The 16,391-nt window shown below is 51.5% G+C and overlaps 6 protein-coding genes across 6 annotated transcripts; 2 read left to right on the forward strand and 4 right to left on the reverse strand.

Annotated features, from left to right (window-relative positions):
- Positions 1 to 2,156: 2,156 nt before the first annotated feature.
- J4E82_003133 (uncharacterized protein) lies at positions 2,157 to 4,144 on the forward strand (the record flags this gene model as incomplete). The annotated part of the gene is made up of 4 exons (XM_051729422.1): positions 2,157 to 2,212; positions 2,377 to 2,488; positions 2,551 to 2,563; positions 2,700 to 4,144. 4 exons carry the CDS (start codon positions 2,157 to 2,159, stop codon positions 4,142 to 4,144), a joined length of 1,626 nt encoding a protein of 541 aa, XP_051590806.1.
- Positions 4,145 to 4,914: 770 nt separating this feature from the next.
- On the reverse strand, positions 4,915 to 8,820 carry J4E82_003134 (uncharacterized protein; the record flags this gene model as incomplete). The annotated part of the gene is made up of 6 exons (XM_051729423.1): positions 4,915 to 5,661; positions 5,831 to 6,153; positions 6,391 to 6,604; positions 6,853 to 6,896; positions 6,945 to 7,458; positions 7,765 to 8,820. 6 exons carry the CDS (start codon positions 8,818 to 8,820, stop codon positions 4,915 to 4,917), a joined length of 2,898 nt encoding a protein of 965 aa, XP_051590807.1.
- Positions 8,821 to 9,693: 873 nt separating this feature from the next.
- On the reverse strand, positions 9,694 to 10,548 carry ARF6 (ADP-ribosylation factor, Arf Arf6; the record flags this gene model as incomplete). The annotated part of the gene is made up of 5 exons (XM_051729424.1): positions 9,694 to 9,738; positions 9,793 to 9,908; positions 9,961 to 10,107; positions 10,199 to 10,402; positions 10,455 to 10,548. The coding sequence occupies 5 exons, from the start codon at positions 10,546 to 10,548 to the stop codon at positions 9,694 to 9,696; spliced, it is 606 nt and encodes a 201-aa protein (XP_051590808.1).
- A 1,333-nt stretch (positions 10,549 to 11,881) lies between these two features.
- On the reverse strand, positions 11,882 to 12,936 carry J4E82_003136 (uncharacterized protein; the record flags this gene model as incomplete). The annotated part of the gene is made up of 3 exons (XM_051729425.1): positions 11,882 to 12,338; positions 12,390 to 12,825; positions 12,882 to 12,936. The coding sequence occupies 3 exons, from the start codon at positions 12,934 to 12,936 to the stop codon at positions 11,882 to 11,884; spliced, it is 948 nt and encodes a 315-aa protein (XP_051590809.1).
- A 473-nt stretch (positions 12,937 to 13,409) lies between these two features.
- On the forward strand, positions 13,410 to 14,492 carry J4E82_003137 (uncharacterized protein; the record flags this gene model as incomplete). The annotated part of the gene is made up of 3 exons (XM_051729426.1): positions 13,410 to 13,557; positions 13,608 to 13,773; positions 13,832 to 14,492. 3 exons carry the CDS (start codon positions 13,410 to 13,412, stop codon positions 14,490 to 14,492), a joined length of 975 nt encoding a protein of 324 aa, XP_051590810.1.
- Positions 14,493 to 14,643: 151 nt separating this feature from the next.
- Positions 14,644 to 16,218, reverse strand: J4E82_003138 (uncharacterized protein; the record flags this gene model as incomplete). Its single annotated transcript, XM_051729427.1, has 5 exons — positions 14,644 to 15,632; positions 15,682 to 15,919; positions 15,966 to 16,054; positions 16,113 to 16,133; positions 16,188 to 16,218. The coding sequence occupies 5 exons, from the start codon at positions 16,216 to 16,218 to the stop codon at positions 14,644 to 14,646; spliced, it is 1,368 nt and encodes a 455-aa protein (XP_051590811.1).
- Positions 16,219 to 16,391: the final 173 nt, after the last annotated feature.

Consider the following 16,391-nt stretch of genomic DNA (forward strand, 5'->3'; position numbering starts at 1 on the left):
GTCTGGTGTGTATGAACGTTTCATGGCTCTTGGCTGAACATGTGATACAGTGGAAGAGATGGCACACCTGTTACGGACGTGGGATAAATGCCGGAAAGAGAGGAATAGAGGCCTAAGCTCTGCGTCTCGCCAAAGGACTAGAGATGAAATCGATGAAAGAAAGCTCTGGCCTCGACGAATGAAAGCCAGACAGGCATTGAGACCGTGCGTAATGATGTCCTGCGATCATGCAACTAGGAAGTGAGCTCCAGCCAATTGAGGTCCTAGCTTAACGTTCAGTCATGGCCCACGTCCCAGTAGTTGAGAGACGGATCGTATCGTACGAAGGAATCCAAAGTCCCGGAATTGTTGCAGCGGAAGCGGAACCTACCTATGAAAGTGGGCCCGTAGGGCTAGCCCTACACAACGATGCGACCGCATCTCTAGCCAAACTGCAGTTTCTCGGTTGTGAAGGCCTCGTGCGAGGTCCTCGGTATAGTAGCTCGGCTACACGAATGAGAATCTAGCGGCCGGGTAGTGTTGCTCTGCAGGGCCGTCCAGACCGACAAACCGTTGGTGGCTAGAATCTAGGTAGGGGAAGCCTCCACCAATCGTTCATTGTAGCAGAGGGCCAGGAGGCAGCGGGGAGTTGCCGAGATAGGGAAATGGGGCCAAAACCGGTGAGGCTCAATGGTTGCATGACGCCACAGGAACCAGGTTAAATCTTCATCGCTAAAGGCGCGAGCATTGGATCTCCAGAAGTGCCATACACATCACGTGGGTGTATGATAGTAAGCTGTCTGACGAATGCTTTCTGTCGACTTCGGTCCGAGGGAAGCAGTTTACTCATCGCCCTAGGTGCAGACATCGTTGGCATGTATTGTTCAAGGCAGAAAGGGGCCGATAGGTCTTTACGCAAGAGAATTGTGTCTCTAAGTTACGGATAACGCCGACTCTTACACTAACACCTTCTGCCTTGTATGGACATCTTCACCGGTGGAGGTGGGGTAACAGGAAAATCGAACAATGAGCGTGGGATTAGACAGAAGTGTATGCAGAAGGTCAGATGCTAAGAAGGACAAGTGAGTACGCGCATCTGCGGGAATAGAGATAGAACGGTAGTTTAGTATTGTACAGTGCATCTTACGGTGAGGGTTGTCGCCAAGGTCGTTAGACTGCAGGCCGGACCTAGATAATCGTTGGATAGCGTGTCGCTGCCTAGACCGTAACCGCGATGATGCGTAGATGGCATCGGAGGTTCCCGATGATAGAGAGTTTGTGTGGAGCGTCGATGTGACTGGAATCGTGAGGTGTTTGACTCGTGTTTCGCGGGCACGATCACAAGTGTTAGCGCGTCACGTGCCGACGTGTTTCACCGCGTTCTTTTTGAGCACTAGCTGCCTCGGCCAAACGCGCTTGCAAATAGAGTAGTTCATCTCCTCACGTCTCATTCACGTGTGCATCTCGCGTAGGAGTAGACGACCTCCGAAGAGGGACCACAATCTACAGCATACGGATGCAACAGCAGGAGGACCATGCTGTGTAATTGATCGTGCCCATACGCGATCCTCGAGCGCGCTCTAAAATAGGGCTGAGAAGACTGGAAAAGCAAGATTTCATAATTGTCGTCCCGCACTCGCGTAGTTCTGCGCAAGGCTCGCCGATGAACCATAAGAAAGACGAACTCGCTCAGAGGATGCACGCGTTCGGATGAGATGCGCTTGGATTGGACATAATTGAGCGTGTTGTTTCCTCAGCCTCAGCATGCTCGTGCATACGTGACGATCTGCAGTATGGATAATGGCAGATATGAGGCTGGTGTGATTGTGTGCACAGACGACGAGTTCAGGCAAGTGGTATGCACGACATAGGCAAGCGCCCGGCTCGGACCAATCTGATACGTACGCGACTGAAGACGCGCCTCGCACACTACTTTCCTGCCACCATATTGAACGCGTTGTGCTTCCTACTATAATATTCATTCGCATGGTAGACCTTCTTTGATAACACCAAGTTCAATTCCCGACATTCGTTGTTATCATCCCATCATGTCCGCCTCATCGCCCCTGCCATCGTTCTCGTCACCTGCGTCATCGCGTCTTCCCACTGCTAGACGCGCCAGTTTTAGTGGTCAATTGGCCTTTCTCGTGCATTCGCAGGAAACCGTCGCGAACCATATGCCGCCGGATGTTGACAACAAGGCTCTTGCTCGCCAGAAGAGAAGACGCACCAGGTATGCTTCTATCCCATTCAAGTTCTGCCCTTCCATCGCATCCGTGTCGACCCATGTTCAACGCGTTGGTTCGTGCTCAACCTACCATCGGGAACTACTTCGGCCTACCCCGCGGGCAAGCGACACTCCAACACCCCATCAGCGCTGACCACGACATCTTGCAGCAAGGAAGACGAGGACGTCCTAAAATCCGAATACCTCAGGAATCCGAAGCCAGACAAGGCGGCACGTCTCGAAATTGTCCGAAAAGTCGCGCTTGGCGAGAAGGAAGTTCAGGTAAGGCGCCAATATTGCTCCACGTCACGAGTGTGCGCGCCCCTGCTAACATCGCGTCCTAGATCTGGTTTCAAAGTAAGTATTACCGTCTGCTCTACGCGTCGCTGCTGCTTGCTTTTCATCCGCCTTCTATTGGATCGCGCCGATATGTCGCGTGTGGCTTAATGGACGCATGATTTTCGAAACACGTTCTGATCACGCTCTGCTTTAGATAAACGCCAAAACGACCGCCGTCGCTCACGGCCCCTCGAACCATCTTCCACGGCATCGCTGATGTCTTCTTCTTCCACCATGTCGGACCCGCTCACCGAGGACGAGACGGTAGCCATAGCACACAATATCGATAACGCGCCGGAGCCGAAAGAGTCGGACGAGTGCCCCAAGTCCGACCCACCAGAGCAGCCTGCAACACCAGAACTTACTTCAGACGAAACCATCCCAGAACCGCGCACCATCGACACTGCCATTTCCGCGCTCGATCCAGGAAGCTCCAATGAAGCAGTCGTAGAACCATCGACCGAAGCCCAAAGTACAGAAAATGCATCTGCTGAAGTAAGCAACTCGCAACAGACTGCACCATCCTCACAGGGCACCGCACAACAACGCACATCATGGATATCCAACCGTCGCAGCGCGTCATTCGTCCGATATCTCGAAGACTACACGCCCGAAGTCATCACCTTTCCGAACCCTCCGCAGCCTTCTGTGTCGCCCGACAATGCGACAAAGACCCCTTCCCGACCACTGAAGCGCAAGCATTCCTTTGTACGAATATCAACCAATGAGGACGGCACAGCACGCATCGTCACCGATCTTGACAAAACCCCATCACCCCCTAAATCAAAGAAGACGCCTTCTTCCTTCTCTCGTGCTGCTGCTGGCCTGCGACGGAGCTACAGCGCAGCTGGACTGAACGATCGCCTAGCCGCTGCTGCCCGAGGAGAGCCAAGCCCAAAGGTACCTAGGACAGCGTCGAACATAGGAAGGAGTCGAGATTCGCGCGCGTGGGAGTTCTGGTGTGACCCAGAGAGTCGGTCAACAACCAGCTTAATAACACGTGCGGAGCAAGAAGAGAGTGGCAGTGCGGCTGACGCGATTGGCATACTACGCGCGAATCGAAGAATATTAGCACAGAACCAAGCTCGCCAAAACAGTAGCCCCTTGATGGCACGTCACAGCTCACACAAAGTGCAGGGCAGCCCACTCGTTAAAAAGTCCCGCGGTGCTATGCAACGCGCTTCGACCATCAATGGTCGCTTTTCTAACGACGACTATGCCGACTACAAGAAGGGTGGTGAGAGCACTGAGTCGGACGAGTTCCCACAAACGGAAAGCGACAAGGAGAACTGGGAGCCTGACGCGCCCAAGTCTGTGCGACGCGATCGCCAGGTCGCCACTACACCTCCTGCTTCCCGTGCAGCTCGCCGGATACTGGGAGAGAACACAGACCTGATGTCACAGACCTCAAGTCTCGGTGCAATGCTAGCCAAGGACAAGCAAAAAGGCGGTAAGGGTGTCGTCGACCCAGAGCAAGACGATGAACTGCGGCAGTTTATGCACGGTGACGATGCGAGTGGTCGTTCAAGTATAAACTCTGCAGAAGAGGCGGGATGTGTAGAGGGCCTGCTGAAGCTGAGCCAGGGTCAATGGAGATGATCAGAGTACCTTGGTGTAGCGAATGGCCGCACACATTTCTAACGCAGTTGATGACGGGTTGGCGCAATATCGGTTTCTGGTTCTTTTATCTCCATTGCATTTCAGCGCCACGGCGTTTGTATTGACATGGTCTAGACTAGGGAAAGAGCCTATCATAATGGCAAAGGTGTTTGGGGGTAAAGCTGTCTAGTGTTGCATGTCAACAAGTCAGTATCTTTTGTCAAGCTTCCGCAAGGTCAAGCAACCTTCTGAAATAGAAGCCATATCATTCTTCAGCTCTTGTTTCTCCGTGTTGTGCTTCTTCAGCGTCCAGTATTTGCAGTCAAGTTGGGTGTGGCGCACAAAATGCATCCCTAACCACCATAGCATGGTCAGCCATCTTGGTGCAGTGTTGATGCCATGTCTTGACACTAAGCTTTAACAGAAACCCCCTTCCACGACTAAGTTAAGTCATTACTGAAGTATCATAGTTGCAACGAAAGCGCGTGTTGGAGAATTTACTAGTTAAGGAACTCTATAGGCCGAAAGCAAGGTCTATGATACGAACGGTGCATACAGTGCGCAGCAGGAAGACCAAAAGGACTAGAGCAAACAGAAAGCAACAACGACTAACAAGAGGCAGACGAGACAGATGCGACGCAGTCACAGATCGTAAGGAGATAAGGGAAATCCACAAAAGAAGCGATAACGAAGAAGAATGGTCGGCAGCTGTGAATCAGCAATTTTCGTAATCCACCAGCAAACGCATCTCACCCGTTGCTGTTTCGGACCTACATCCAGTACATAGTCCCCTTAAGATGGTCATACTTAGCCTTGGCGTTCGGTCTGAAGCCTGACTCAGCGAGGTCATGGATGGGCGTGTTCCATCTAGTTTCAACGACTGGCCAGATGTAGTCTCTCATTTGCTGCAAAACCTGTTCCCTATCGGCCTTGTCTTCTTGTATCTCTGCTGGCGTCTTCTTGTGGTTTCCAGTGCGCTGAGGACGATTGCGTGCAGCTTCTACATCAGCTTCGACCTGCTGGCAATGGGTCTCGTAGGCGTTGCGTTTAGTGTTGCTGGGATTGAACCATTCGCGCAAGTAGCAGCGACCCCGCTCCGCAAGTCTATCCGCATAATAAGCAGGAGATGCGTAAGACACGCCTGTGGTAGCCCGGACGTATGTATGGCATAGGTTGTGGGTAAGGTCCTCCAGATCAGATATCTCGATGCCCATTTCATTCTGTAAAACGAAGTAGTGGGACGATCGCGCAGTCCCCTTGATGGCGTTATGGGATTGAAGATAGAAGTCTGTGTAGTATGGTGACGTTATGGAGCTTTCCACAAGAAGTCCAGGTTTACAGTTGCCGTTTCCACGCATCTCGTCGTCTTTTTGACGGGGGAAGAAACGAGTATTGTGCCGCTTGGTGACGATGACCGCAGTTGTCTTGAATTCGGGAACAGGCTTCTTGAACTGCTTGGCAACTCCGATGAACGCATTTTTGATAGTTGAGAGCTCTTTGGTGATAACTTCGTCGTACTGGGTATCGCTCACACCGTCTCTATAATAGAGGACATTCTCGGGGAAGCGCCGGTGGAGTCGACACCACTCTGATAACCCTTCAATCAGCATGTCCCCGAGACAAGGGATGATCTGTTTAATCAGCAGCTAGCATAGAAGCTTGAGATTTGTGTTTCGTTGAACTTACCTCTTGTTTCGCGCTTTGCAACCGCATATTGCCGCGAAACCTTCCGCCATTGGCCTCCAGAGAGCTGACAATAGCCGCGATCGAAGGTGTACCCTGTAACGCTCCGCTTCCTGGATGAGTGACGTCTGCACCAATCACAATGGTGTTTTCCAGCTGCTCTTCCACGCCTTGCGCTGAGTGATTGATTCCAGCCATCTTCAGATTCTCTTTCATAGCAACATTGGCCATGTATTGTCCGAGGGCAGAGTCGTTGCTCCAGTCGAGATTCTTTGGTCTCATCTTATCTTCAGTGACGCAGATCGACTGCAAGATAAAGACGACATCTGTAAGAAACTTAAAGCTGGAATAAAGATGCTGATCCTTCGTCTTCAGGAGTAATACCACGATGTCGGGTACATCTTCTCGATTTTTTCCCAGGTAATTTTCGAGCATCATTTTTAGGGTGAATTCGGTGTCATCTGATAAAGATAGTACCTCATCGGCCCTTTCAGAGGTTCGTGAAACACCAGTCTCTTTCACTTTTCGATCGAAGTTACGGGTCAACGCCCTCACTGACTTACCATTTCGGTCGACACCTTGTCCAGTGATCAAGAGCCATTTCAGGGATTTGGCATTGCCTCTGAAGAATTGGGTCTCTTTGAGATCCCATCTTCCAGTGTTTTCGTTAACGGTCTTGGTAACAGTTGTCGACGAGTACATAATTGTGGCAGGGTTGAGATGAACGAATGGTATCTGGAGCATTCTAGGATCGAGGCTTATCGGATGGCAGTTTTCCTAGACATCTGTTAGTGTATACAATTCACGGTAAAAATAGATCATTATACCAACTGGCCAGTTGCAGTTATCGGGATGTGTCGGAGTCCTTCTTGTTCGATTCGAGATCTTATCTCTCGGGGTTCTCGGCATGCGTTTCGGTGGAAATCGTTTGCAACAAAGTCGGGAATGATCTTCGCATATATCTGATCTGGGAGGATACGTAGATGTTCAGGGGCGAACCATGTAGGTCTACCAGCGGTACTAACATTAACCGCAGGCAAGCCAGGATGTTGCAACACTCGAGCATACTCTGTGACATACGTTAGTAATGTTCTGGAAGATTGAGGGTCTAAGTTACGTCTCTGCTGGTATTCTTGGACTGTAGGTTGAACTGATTGGCCCGTAATGATATTGCCATAGACATCCTTGTGTTCCCACAAGAAGGTTTGCTCGCTACATGCCTTACCAAAACCACGAATGGTCTTGATACGCGCATGTTGTCCGTCCATATTAGAACTGGTTCTCGCGCTGAATTTGTCTGGTGGTATGGTGGTGCTGCAGTTTGGGTCGTTGCATTTAGGATGCTTGCACTTCTTGTCCTTGGTTTCACGGCTGTAGTCGATGTACACGCGTACGCCCCTGAGCGCTCTCTTAACATGATCTTTCGAATTGCCGAACGGACCGCTACCGTTCTGGTAGATTTGACTTACTAACAAAGGTCTCCAGAAGGCACTATTAGCGGGGCTGACATTCAGAAGGATATTTCCCAGAGTGGAATGAACCCTATATGAATAACCGCGCAAGGCACGAAGTGGAGCGACTGCATTTCCTTCGTTCGTCTTAAGGTCAAAGTACGCATTGCGAACGTAGAACTTGTGATTGTTCAGCTGCAAAGTATTACTACTCGCAAAACACCTGGTCATGATGATGTTAAGAGCGTTCTCCGCAGGGTGTGGGTCATGATTAAATGGGTCTGGACGAGTGGTATTGGAGTATTGTTGGAGACCAAAGATGTCTACTGGTCGCAGGTACTGGAAGCCAAGAGGCACCGTCGTATCGCGGTCAACAATATCGAGAAGTGCCCATGTTGACCCAACATCTGTCATCAGATCGCCGGACTGAACCCGCACACCAGGTATATGCTGGTGTAAATTGACCCAGGCTACGATGGTGTTTACGTTATCAGTGGCGAAGACATCCCTGTTGCTGTAAAGAAAGGGCACATTTCGAATGGCGGTGTCCATGTAGCGCTTCTTGCCAGCCCGTGACTCTGAGTCCGGGATGCCTAGAACTTGATATTCGTAGAAAGTAGTCTGTGGATCAATAGAAATTTTGAAGTAGTTGGTAAGTACCTCTCCTTTCTTTGGCCTTTCGCGAAGCGACTGTCTGATGGGATATTGTAATGCGGTATCCTTGAGTCTCTCTAATTCTCCGTTCAATTCCCCAGTGTCCACAAGGTCTGAATTTCCATTCGCGTAAGCGGATGAGCCGGGAGCTCGATTGTAGCGTGTGAGCTCCCCGAAATTAACCACAGGTGCGTCCTGAAGGTTGGTAGTTGGGACAGCAGAAGCAACAGAAGCGACAGCATTCAACCCAAAAGCAGAGGACTGAGTGGCAACTTCTGTATGAGGTTGATCCGACAACATGTTCGGGAGAATGTGGTTTTCTATGACTGAAATCGGGGCAGTCGCTGCAGGTGTAGAACCAGTAGTAGGCACAACGGACGAACTGGCAAAGCCGGAAGAGCTTTGATCGATGGACGTAGATGGGATACTAGATGATACGCCCTGAGTTGCGGAACTAGCAGGTGGTTGAGGGCTCGGGACAGGGATGATGGGAGTGAACGAAAGACCAGAAGGAGCCGAAGGAGGAGCGGGTGCAGTTTTAACAGAAACAGTGTAGTTTGAGGCATGTGGCCGCGAGAGTCCAGTCGAGAAAGTCGTCGCATTGTCATCCCGAGGATACACAGAAAGCTGTTTTTGATGAATATATGCAATTGCAGCACCTTCCTTACCAGCATTGAAGATCTCATTTGAGAGCGAAGTTTGGTCGTTCTCCGCAGGCTTTGTGGTAGGGCAGTTCATTAGGGAATGGTTTTTCTTCTTCGTTTTGGTTCCGCCTGCTTTGCACCAGATGCATTTGGAATGCTTGAAGTCGACGTCGATCCTGCGTGCGAAACCATCGCCGAGTTCGTCTCGTGCTGTGTCCAGACTCATGTTCGGAATCTCAAACATGGTTGCGATGTTGACAAAGTAGAATGAAGAATTGTAAATGAAGAAGGGTATCAGAAGGAAGTGTTGCGAAGTCTTAAGACTGTGTCCCTGCTTTGAGTAGTCAGGTAGAGTCTCAGTTATGCTCGCTGGTTTCTCAGTCAACAGTGGCCTGCGACAGCCTCATATACACATTGTCTGGCGACTCGTTGCTTGCTCATACTGTAGAACAAGCTGACACAATCGTGTTTGGGTCACAACTTTTGAACACTCCTACCTAAGTTGTGGTGTCTCATCGTGACGCAAACCTAGCAAGCTGGTGCTTGAGGCCAGTAAATCAATTCACTTCGCAATCTCACAATTAGTGATGGCCCAGCAATGGACGTCCCCCCGTTTGGGAGCGTAACTCACCTTGGCGTTGAGAGATCGCTTGGCAACATGGCGTGTGAGAAACTACGTGAGATGAATAAGGAGTTATTGCAAGTCCAGTACAATGAGACTCCACGACAGGCTGGAAGCAAGAGAAGCAGTTGGCACTAGAGAATTAGCACCGCAGAACGGCCCACGATTTCAGAATCTCAGAACATGGAGGAATCAGTTCAGTTCGCTTGCGCTATAAACAGATCGCTAGCCAGCCCACCCAGCTTCGGATAGAGAGATCTACAATGTGTACAATCCATGTTGTACAAGACCAAAAAGATGTCTCCAAAGAGACCACTCGTCGGAATAGTCCAGAAATTAGAAGATTACAAGGCGATAAAAGTGACATTAAGTTGTATAGATGGGAAAACCGGGTATATGCAGGAAGAGCCAGAGCAGGTAGTGTGTGGAGTGCATGCAAGTCGTTCAGGTATGGGAGTGAGCAGGAGAAACGCAAGCGGGGGTAGGCGTCTAGTACTACTTGGCGCCTGGTGGTAGCTTGACGTTGTTGGAAAGCCAGGCCTGGTGAACGTTAGTTGATGAAGCTCACGTGGCTTTGAGGGGATTCAAACGTACCAGTCCCTCGAAGATACCCTCTCCTGTTGTCGCGCAGCTGGGCTCGACCTTCCATACGTGGTCTTTGGCGATCTTGTCTAATTGCAGACGGTCTGAGACTTCCTTTGGTCGCATAGCTGTGGGGAGTTAGCGCAATGTCCTCGTTGGTTGACTGTGGTATGTACGCACCTCCGCTGAGATCCTGCTTGTTCGCGAATACCAACAGCAGCGCATCCTTCATTTCTCTATCTTGGATAATCCTTGTGAGTTCCGTCTTGGCCTCGTCGATACGGGCGCGGTCGTTGGAGTCGATAACGAAGATGAGACCCTGGGTACCTGTGGTCGCAGTCAGCACACGGGTCGATCTGAAGACACGGCAGAGGGTCGGATAAGGCAGGGAGGCCATGCGCGGTGCAGTCGCGTGCACACATGTCAACTCGCCTACCCGGAACGGTGCCCCCACGCGCCAACATACCAGAGAAGTAGTGTCTCCATAGCGGACGGATCTTGTCCTGGCCACCGACATCCCATACGTTGAACTTGGTGTTCTTGTATGTGACGGTCTCGACGTTGAAGCCGACGGTGGGGATGGTGGTTACGTCTTGGTCGAGCTTGAGCTTGTATAGGATAGCTGGGCGAGTTAGCGATGATGGGTGCGATGGCACGTAACGGTGGCAGCATACTGGTCTTTCCAGCGGCGTCGAGACCCAGCATCAACAGGCGCATCTCCTTGGATCCGAAGACCTTGGCCATCATCTTGGATATCGAGGCTCCCATAATGTCGGCTATTCGCTATACTTTGCTGGGATGGGCGTCTAAGGTTCCAACACTTGCGGGTCGTCGTGGAGAGAGTAGGCGGTACGTCGGCGATAGCGAGCTGTAGCTAGTGCGCGATTAGGTGCGGATGATAGGAGTCGGCCGTTGTGATGGAGGTGAGGTGAGGTGAGGCTGGTGAGGTTTGTGGGAGAAGAATGTCAAGATGTGCAAGGACGGCAAGGAGAATATCAGTAGCGACTCGGGTCAGGGTCTCGCGTGGGCGCTGGCGTTGTTCTTGAAATGAGGTTTCAAGCTGCTCAGGAGTGAAACCGCAGCAGGCGCGTTGCAGATCCCAGAACAAAGACGTCTGTGCGCGCCCAACGGCTCGATCGTGACGGGTTCATCCTACACGCCAACCACACCACCACCTCTCCTGCTTTTGCCAGACGGAAAAGGGGCGGCACGTCTACAGCCTTTGATTGCGAATCTTGGGTAAGATGAAGCAAAGGGATTCCGCATGCCTTACTCGCTGCGTCGGCATGCGTGCAAGCTGCAGGAAATCTGCAGCTAGACATATAGTTTCCTCCAGGGCTCCATGCGGTGTGACTTTGCCGCCGCCGTTCGAATCGCAAAATGCCGGTACACGCAGCCATGCAGGTACGCGGCGCTACTCCTGAGACTGATGAAGCCGTGGGGTCCTCGCCGTTTGCGTCCAACATTGCAGTCGTTCGCCATGCACATTGCCTGCACCGGCCTTTAGTCTCTTCAGTAACCGAGTCAATATCGTCAAGGCCTGAATAGTCGGGCGAAGTAACCCGATATGCCAAGTTTCCTACCTGCTACCACTTGTCCCTCACATCGTCATGGCCTGCCATGCACATCTTCCGTCGTGTTCCACACAATGGCCCGAGCATTACTGAACCTCGTTTGATGTCGGCCCGCGTACCAATCTTCGGCTACAAGACATGTACAGAGTCGACGCAAATTTGATACCAAAAATCATGACGTGTTACACCGTGCGGGAGAAGGGTCCAAAGAAGCATATCAACCGAGCCTGAGGGATTACTGAATCGGGGACGAACCCTGACGCCAAGCCCAAAGGAAATACGAAAAGCACTACGCTCAGCCGGAAAGAACGGTACTACTGAAAAGGAAGGTGATGGCAAGTCTCAGATGATACCTAAGCTGTTCAGTCCTATTTGTGGAATACACCACCTTCCCTTGGACTACTCAATATTTTTTTTTTTCGTGGGTTATAGTCTCCACTCAGCTATCTCTACGTGTACCTCTACTACTCTACAGCTGTCTACGCCCAATTGATACATGCAACAACCCCACTATATTGTGAAAACCTCTAAAATCCATCATCGATACCCTTGCTCTTCTCTGCCTGCCGCCTCTCATTGTTGACCGTCCACCACCACTCATGTATCTCCTGACTGCACTTCCCTGCCTCTTCATCCCACGGCTTCGGACTTAAGATGTAATGCACATTCTTGACCTCTTCGTCCCTCCAGATCGCATCATGCACACCTTTTGACCGCAACGTCTTCAGCGCATTGTAGGTATAGGGTAGCGCGACCCATCGGCCGTTGAACAGATCGCCAAGCAGCGATTGGTCGGCGAAATCGTAGTTTCCCGATGTCTCGTTGGAGAGCTGCTCGAGGATCAGGTTGTAGGTAGCGAGTGAGGGATTTACGACTTGGAGGCCGCCGTTGGGCATACGCAGGCCGGCTGTTGAGGGTGCGCCAGTTTTCTGGGCAGCATCGGGGTTGGAGTGTTGGGATGTAAACGCGCAGTTCTCGGGGATCCTGAAACTGCGTCAGTAGTGTCGCGTGCATGTGTTGGTTGGAGAGACATACCAGTCCTTGGGGTAATGCGGCTTCTTGAGCGGATTGCACACGCAGGCATGGCTTGCGGCAAACACCCTGTCGCCCTTGCCACCCATACTCGGTGCATCCAACTCCAAGTCCATCAGCTCATCCATGTTCTTCAGCACCAACATGTCGCTGTCTAGCTGCACCACCCTGTCATACTCCTCCAGCGAGAAGGGCGTCAACTTGCTCCAGCAATCGTAGAATCGCGGGTCGTTGCTGAAGTCTTTTGACACCTTTGGCAGCAAGTACTTGACATGCTGCTTTGGTATGCCGCGCTCATCAAGCGCCTTGTGGCCTTCTTCAGGAAAGGTGTCCGTGTAGAGAGCGATGAGGGGGTACTTGGAGCCGTGCTTCTTGAGCGCGTAGTCGAGTGTGAGAAGGCCGGTGAGATATGCTGTGTTGGTAATAAGAGTTGTCCATACTGCACTGACATTAGCATCTGCTCTCCAGACGCGCCCCGCCAAACTTCTGCTGTACCTTTCTTCGACTTTACACCCGCCGGCTCCGTAGTCGCGCTTGAAGTTACCTGCATGTTGCTTGTATGTAAATCACTCGAGTCGCACGCCAACAGGCTATCACGCAAGATGCGCAGTCAGTAAAAGCCACAGTGTATTAGTTGGAGGATCAAGTCGCGCCATCTTCGGTCGCATATTATGGCGTTTGTCAATAGAGGGGTCGAGAAAGAGCCGCTAATCTATGAATGAACGATCGTACCAATCTGGACCCTGGAAAAAGCCACTAAAACGTCTTCGGAGGTCCGAATGTGCGTGCGCCGATCGCTCGTCCCTGTCAACATCGTCACCACATGCGATCGCGGACGCTATCACGTTTCCGATATGCACGTTTGACTGACCGCTGCTGACTATTCCTGCGAAACTGATGGCTTGGTTGATTTCCCAACTCATCTCCATCGTTTGTATTGCTATCATCCCATGTCGTGTTGAATGCTTTTTCTTGGGCTAGAGGCATGATTCCGATATTGCATTGGAGAACAGCGACGCGACAATGGCTACCTCAGCCCTGAACCTGAAATCCGGCGACTCGAAGCCCGCGTCCACGGCGCTGATAGCTACGTCTGATGAGTCGAACAAGTCACCCAAGCACTATCGCGGCTTTGTCGCCGGTGTCTTCAGTGGCATTGCGAAGTTATCTGGTAAAAATGCCCTTCCCAAGATATATCCTAAACATAGCTAACAAAAGTAGTGGGTCACCCATTCGATACTGTAAAAGTCCGCCTACAAACGACCGAGAAATCGCATTTCCGGGGTCCGGTAGACTGTCTTATGCAGACGTTGAGGAAGGAGGGGTTTGCGGGGCTGTACAAGGGTGCTACACCGCCGCTGGTGGGATGGATGTTTATGGACTCGATGTACGTCAATCCTCGTCTCCAGACGGCAGTCATACGTCCTTATGCTAACACTGCAAAGCATGTTAGGATCTCTCAGCGTATACCGTCGCGTCCTCAACGATCGAGTCTTCAATCCCCCCTCACATCTCCGACTTGGTGAACAGCAGAGTAAGCTGCCCGTATACGGTCATGCATTAGCAGGGACCATGGCGGGATGGACAGTCTCCTTCGTTGCCGCGCCGGTCGAGCACATAAAAGCGCGCCTGCAAGTGCAATACGCAGCCGATAAGAGCGCACGCCTGTACTCCGGACCGATCGACTGCCTCAAGAAGATATACACTGGTCATGGAGTAAGAGGAGTATACCACGGTCTCAGTGCAACGCTCCTGTTCCGCACATTCTTCTGCTTCTGGTGGGGAACCTACGACCTCTTCACACGGCAGCTACAACAACATACCTCGCTCTCTGCACCAGCCGTGAATTTCTGGGCAGGAGGTTTATCAGCGCAGATATTTTGGTTGACCAGTTATCCGAGCGACGTAATCAAGCAGCGCATCATGACGGACCCGCTTGCACAGAGAAGATTCCCAAGATGGCGGGACGCCGCGAAAGCGGTCTACAGGGAACAAGGCTGGAAGGGATATTGGCGGGGGTTCGTGCCATGTTTCCTGAGAGCATTCCCGGCGAACGCCATGGCATTGGTAGCGTTCGAGGGAGTCATGAGGAGTCTGCCAGAATAAAGTGACGCATTCTTAGGCTTCTGTTCCTTCACGTTTTGGACTTAGCGACCTCATAGCATTGTGATACCATTGTAGACAAATCTCATCTAGCAAGAATATATTCATATCTTGTCATGCATCATGACGTCGTTGTCGTAACTTTTGTCGTATCTCATAGCTTGCCCTTGTTGTCCTCAAGCTCGCAGAATGCCTTGAATGTTACCAAGCCCTCCGCACCCTCCTCGTCTCCAGCATCAACCTCGCTCTTGATGACAACTTCAGCTGTGGCACCAACAAAATAGACAAAGCCTTCCTTGAGTTCTTCCTCCTTGGGTCCCACGCTGATTGTTCCCTTGCCCTTGGTGCAGAGGATGATGCTTGGTCCATCAATCGGGTCAAACGTCGCCTTGCCACCAGTGCGATTGAGTGCCGTCCGTACTACAGCGAACTCAGGGATCGGCGGGTTGTACAGCTTGTTGCTGCTGTTGGAGCTATACGCCGGCGCATTCAGCCTAACCTGGGAATAATCCCTGGGCTCCATCTTTTGCTCACTAATTGGCGCATAGCTGTAAGTCAGCATCTTTGTCAAATTATCAACGTCCTTAAACTTTGGTGTGAAGCCCGCGCGGACTACGTTGTCGGAGCTCGCCATGCACTCGATGATGTCGCCAGAGAGGTAAGCATGGATATCGTCAGCCTTCAGGAACATGGCTTCGCCGACCTCTAGCTTGACGTAGTTGAGGAAGAACTGAACAAAAAGACCGATGTCACCAGGGAATTGAGTGTTGAGGCGGACGACGAGGTCTGCGAGCTCTTTGCCATCGTTGGAGGGTGGGCCGCCGTCCGCGAACTTGTCGCCTTCGGACTTGGCTGCCTCAACAAGCTCTTCACTGGCTGATGATAGTGCGTCCTTTTCCACGTTCATGAGCTTTGTGAAAGCGGATTGTAGGGCTTTCTTGTTCTCCTGCATGTCCTCCTCCTTATCGGAAGTTTCCTTGCCGCTGATGGTATCCTCGAACTTCTTAGCTTCTTCTTCGCCAACAAGTTTACGCAATGAGGGAACGGTCTTCAGGAAGTGCGCGATTTCGGCGAGGGGTCGGAAGCCGCAGAGGCCATCGAAGGGAGTGACCGCGATGGTCATTTCGGGCTTGTGGTTGTCATCTAACGAGACATTAGTATTCCTGAAGGGGAACTCTGGGGTGATGCTGACCTGGGTAGTTCTTGGGATCACTGGCATGTAGCTGCTCAGCAAGCTTCTTGTTTGGGTGTGCCTGGATGCTCAGGGCCTTGTTGATGGACAGCACCTTGAACAAAAAGGGAAGCTTGTTCTCATATTTCTCGGCGATCTCTGTAGACAGCAAGGCTTGATTTTCTTGAACGAGGTCTAGAAGTGTCCGCTGGGTCTCGAGGTCTTTGGAGGGAAGCGACGGGTGTGTGCCCATCCATAGCTGGTAGTGTCAGCGACGCGTCAATCGAACATTCCGTGTTTCGCACCTCGGCATATGGCTTCTCTTCTTCAATCGAGAAATCAGAAGCCGTCGCAGCGTGGAATTTGGCGGCGGCGGAATCTTTACCGACTTTCCCTGGGTTGGTTCAGCATACCGCTGGCGCGAATGTGGGTGATGACGCGGGGCAGCGTACCCCAGTCGTAGCTGTTAACACCTGCGAGTGGTCAATTGATGTTCTCTTGCTATCTTCATTACCGCATTTACTTACCGCATTCTAGTCTGATAAGAGGGTTCCGCATCTTGAAGCCGGTTTCGGTGGATTGTGGATGTTGTGTTGTATAGCGACACCGCGATTTGGCAGAGGAGCTCTCGGCGGGGTCCACTTCTTGGTCCCGCATGAACGTCACCCTTGCTGTTCGATTAAGCTCATGGAACCAACCCCTCTTCCGTAGCTAGCGTATCCCACCCTGCA

Source organism: Alternaria postmessia (genome assembly GCF_024291825.1).
Source record: "Alternaria postmessia strain BMP 2775 chromosome Unknown scaffold_13, whole genome shotgun sequence".
NCBI lineage: Eukaryota > Fungi > Ascomycota > Dothideomycetes > Pleosporales > Pleosporaceae > Alternaria > Alternaria postmessia.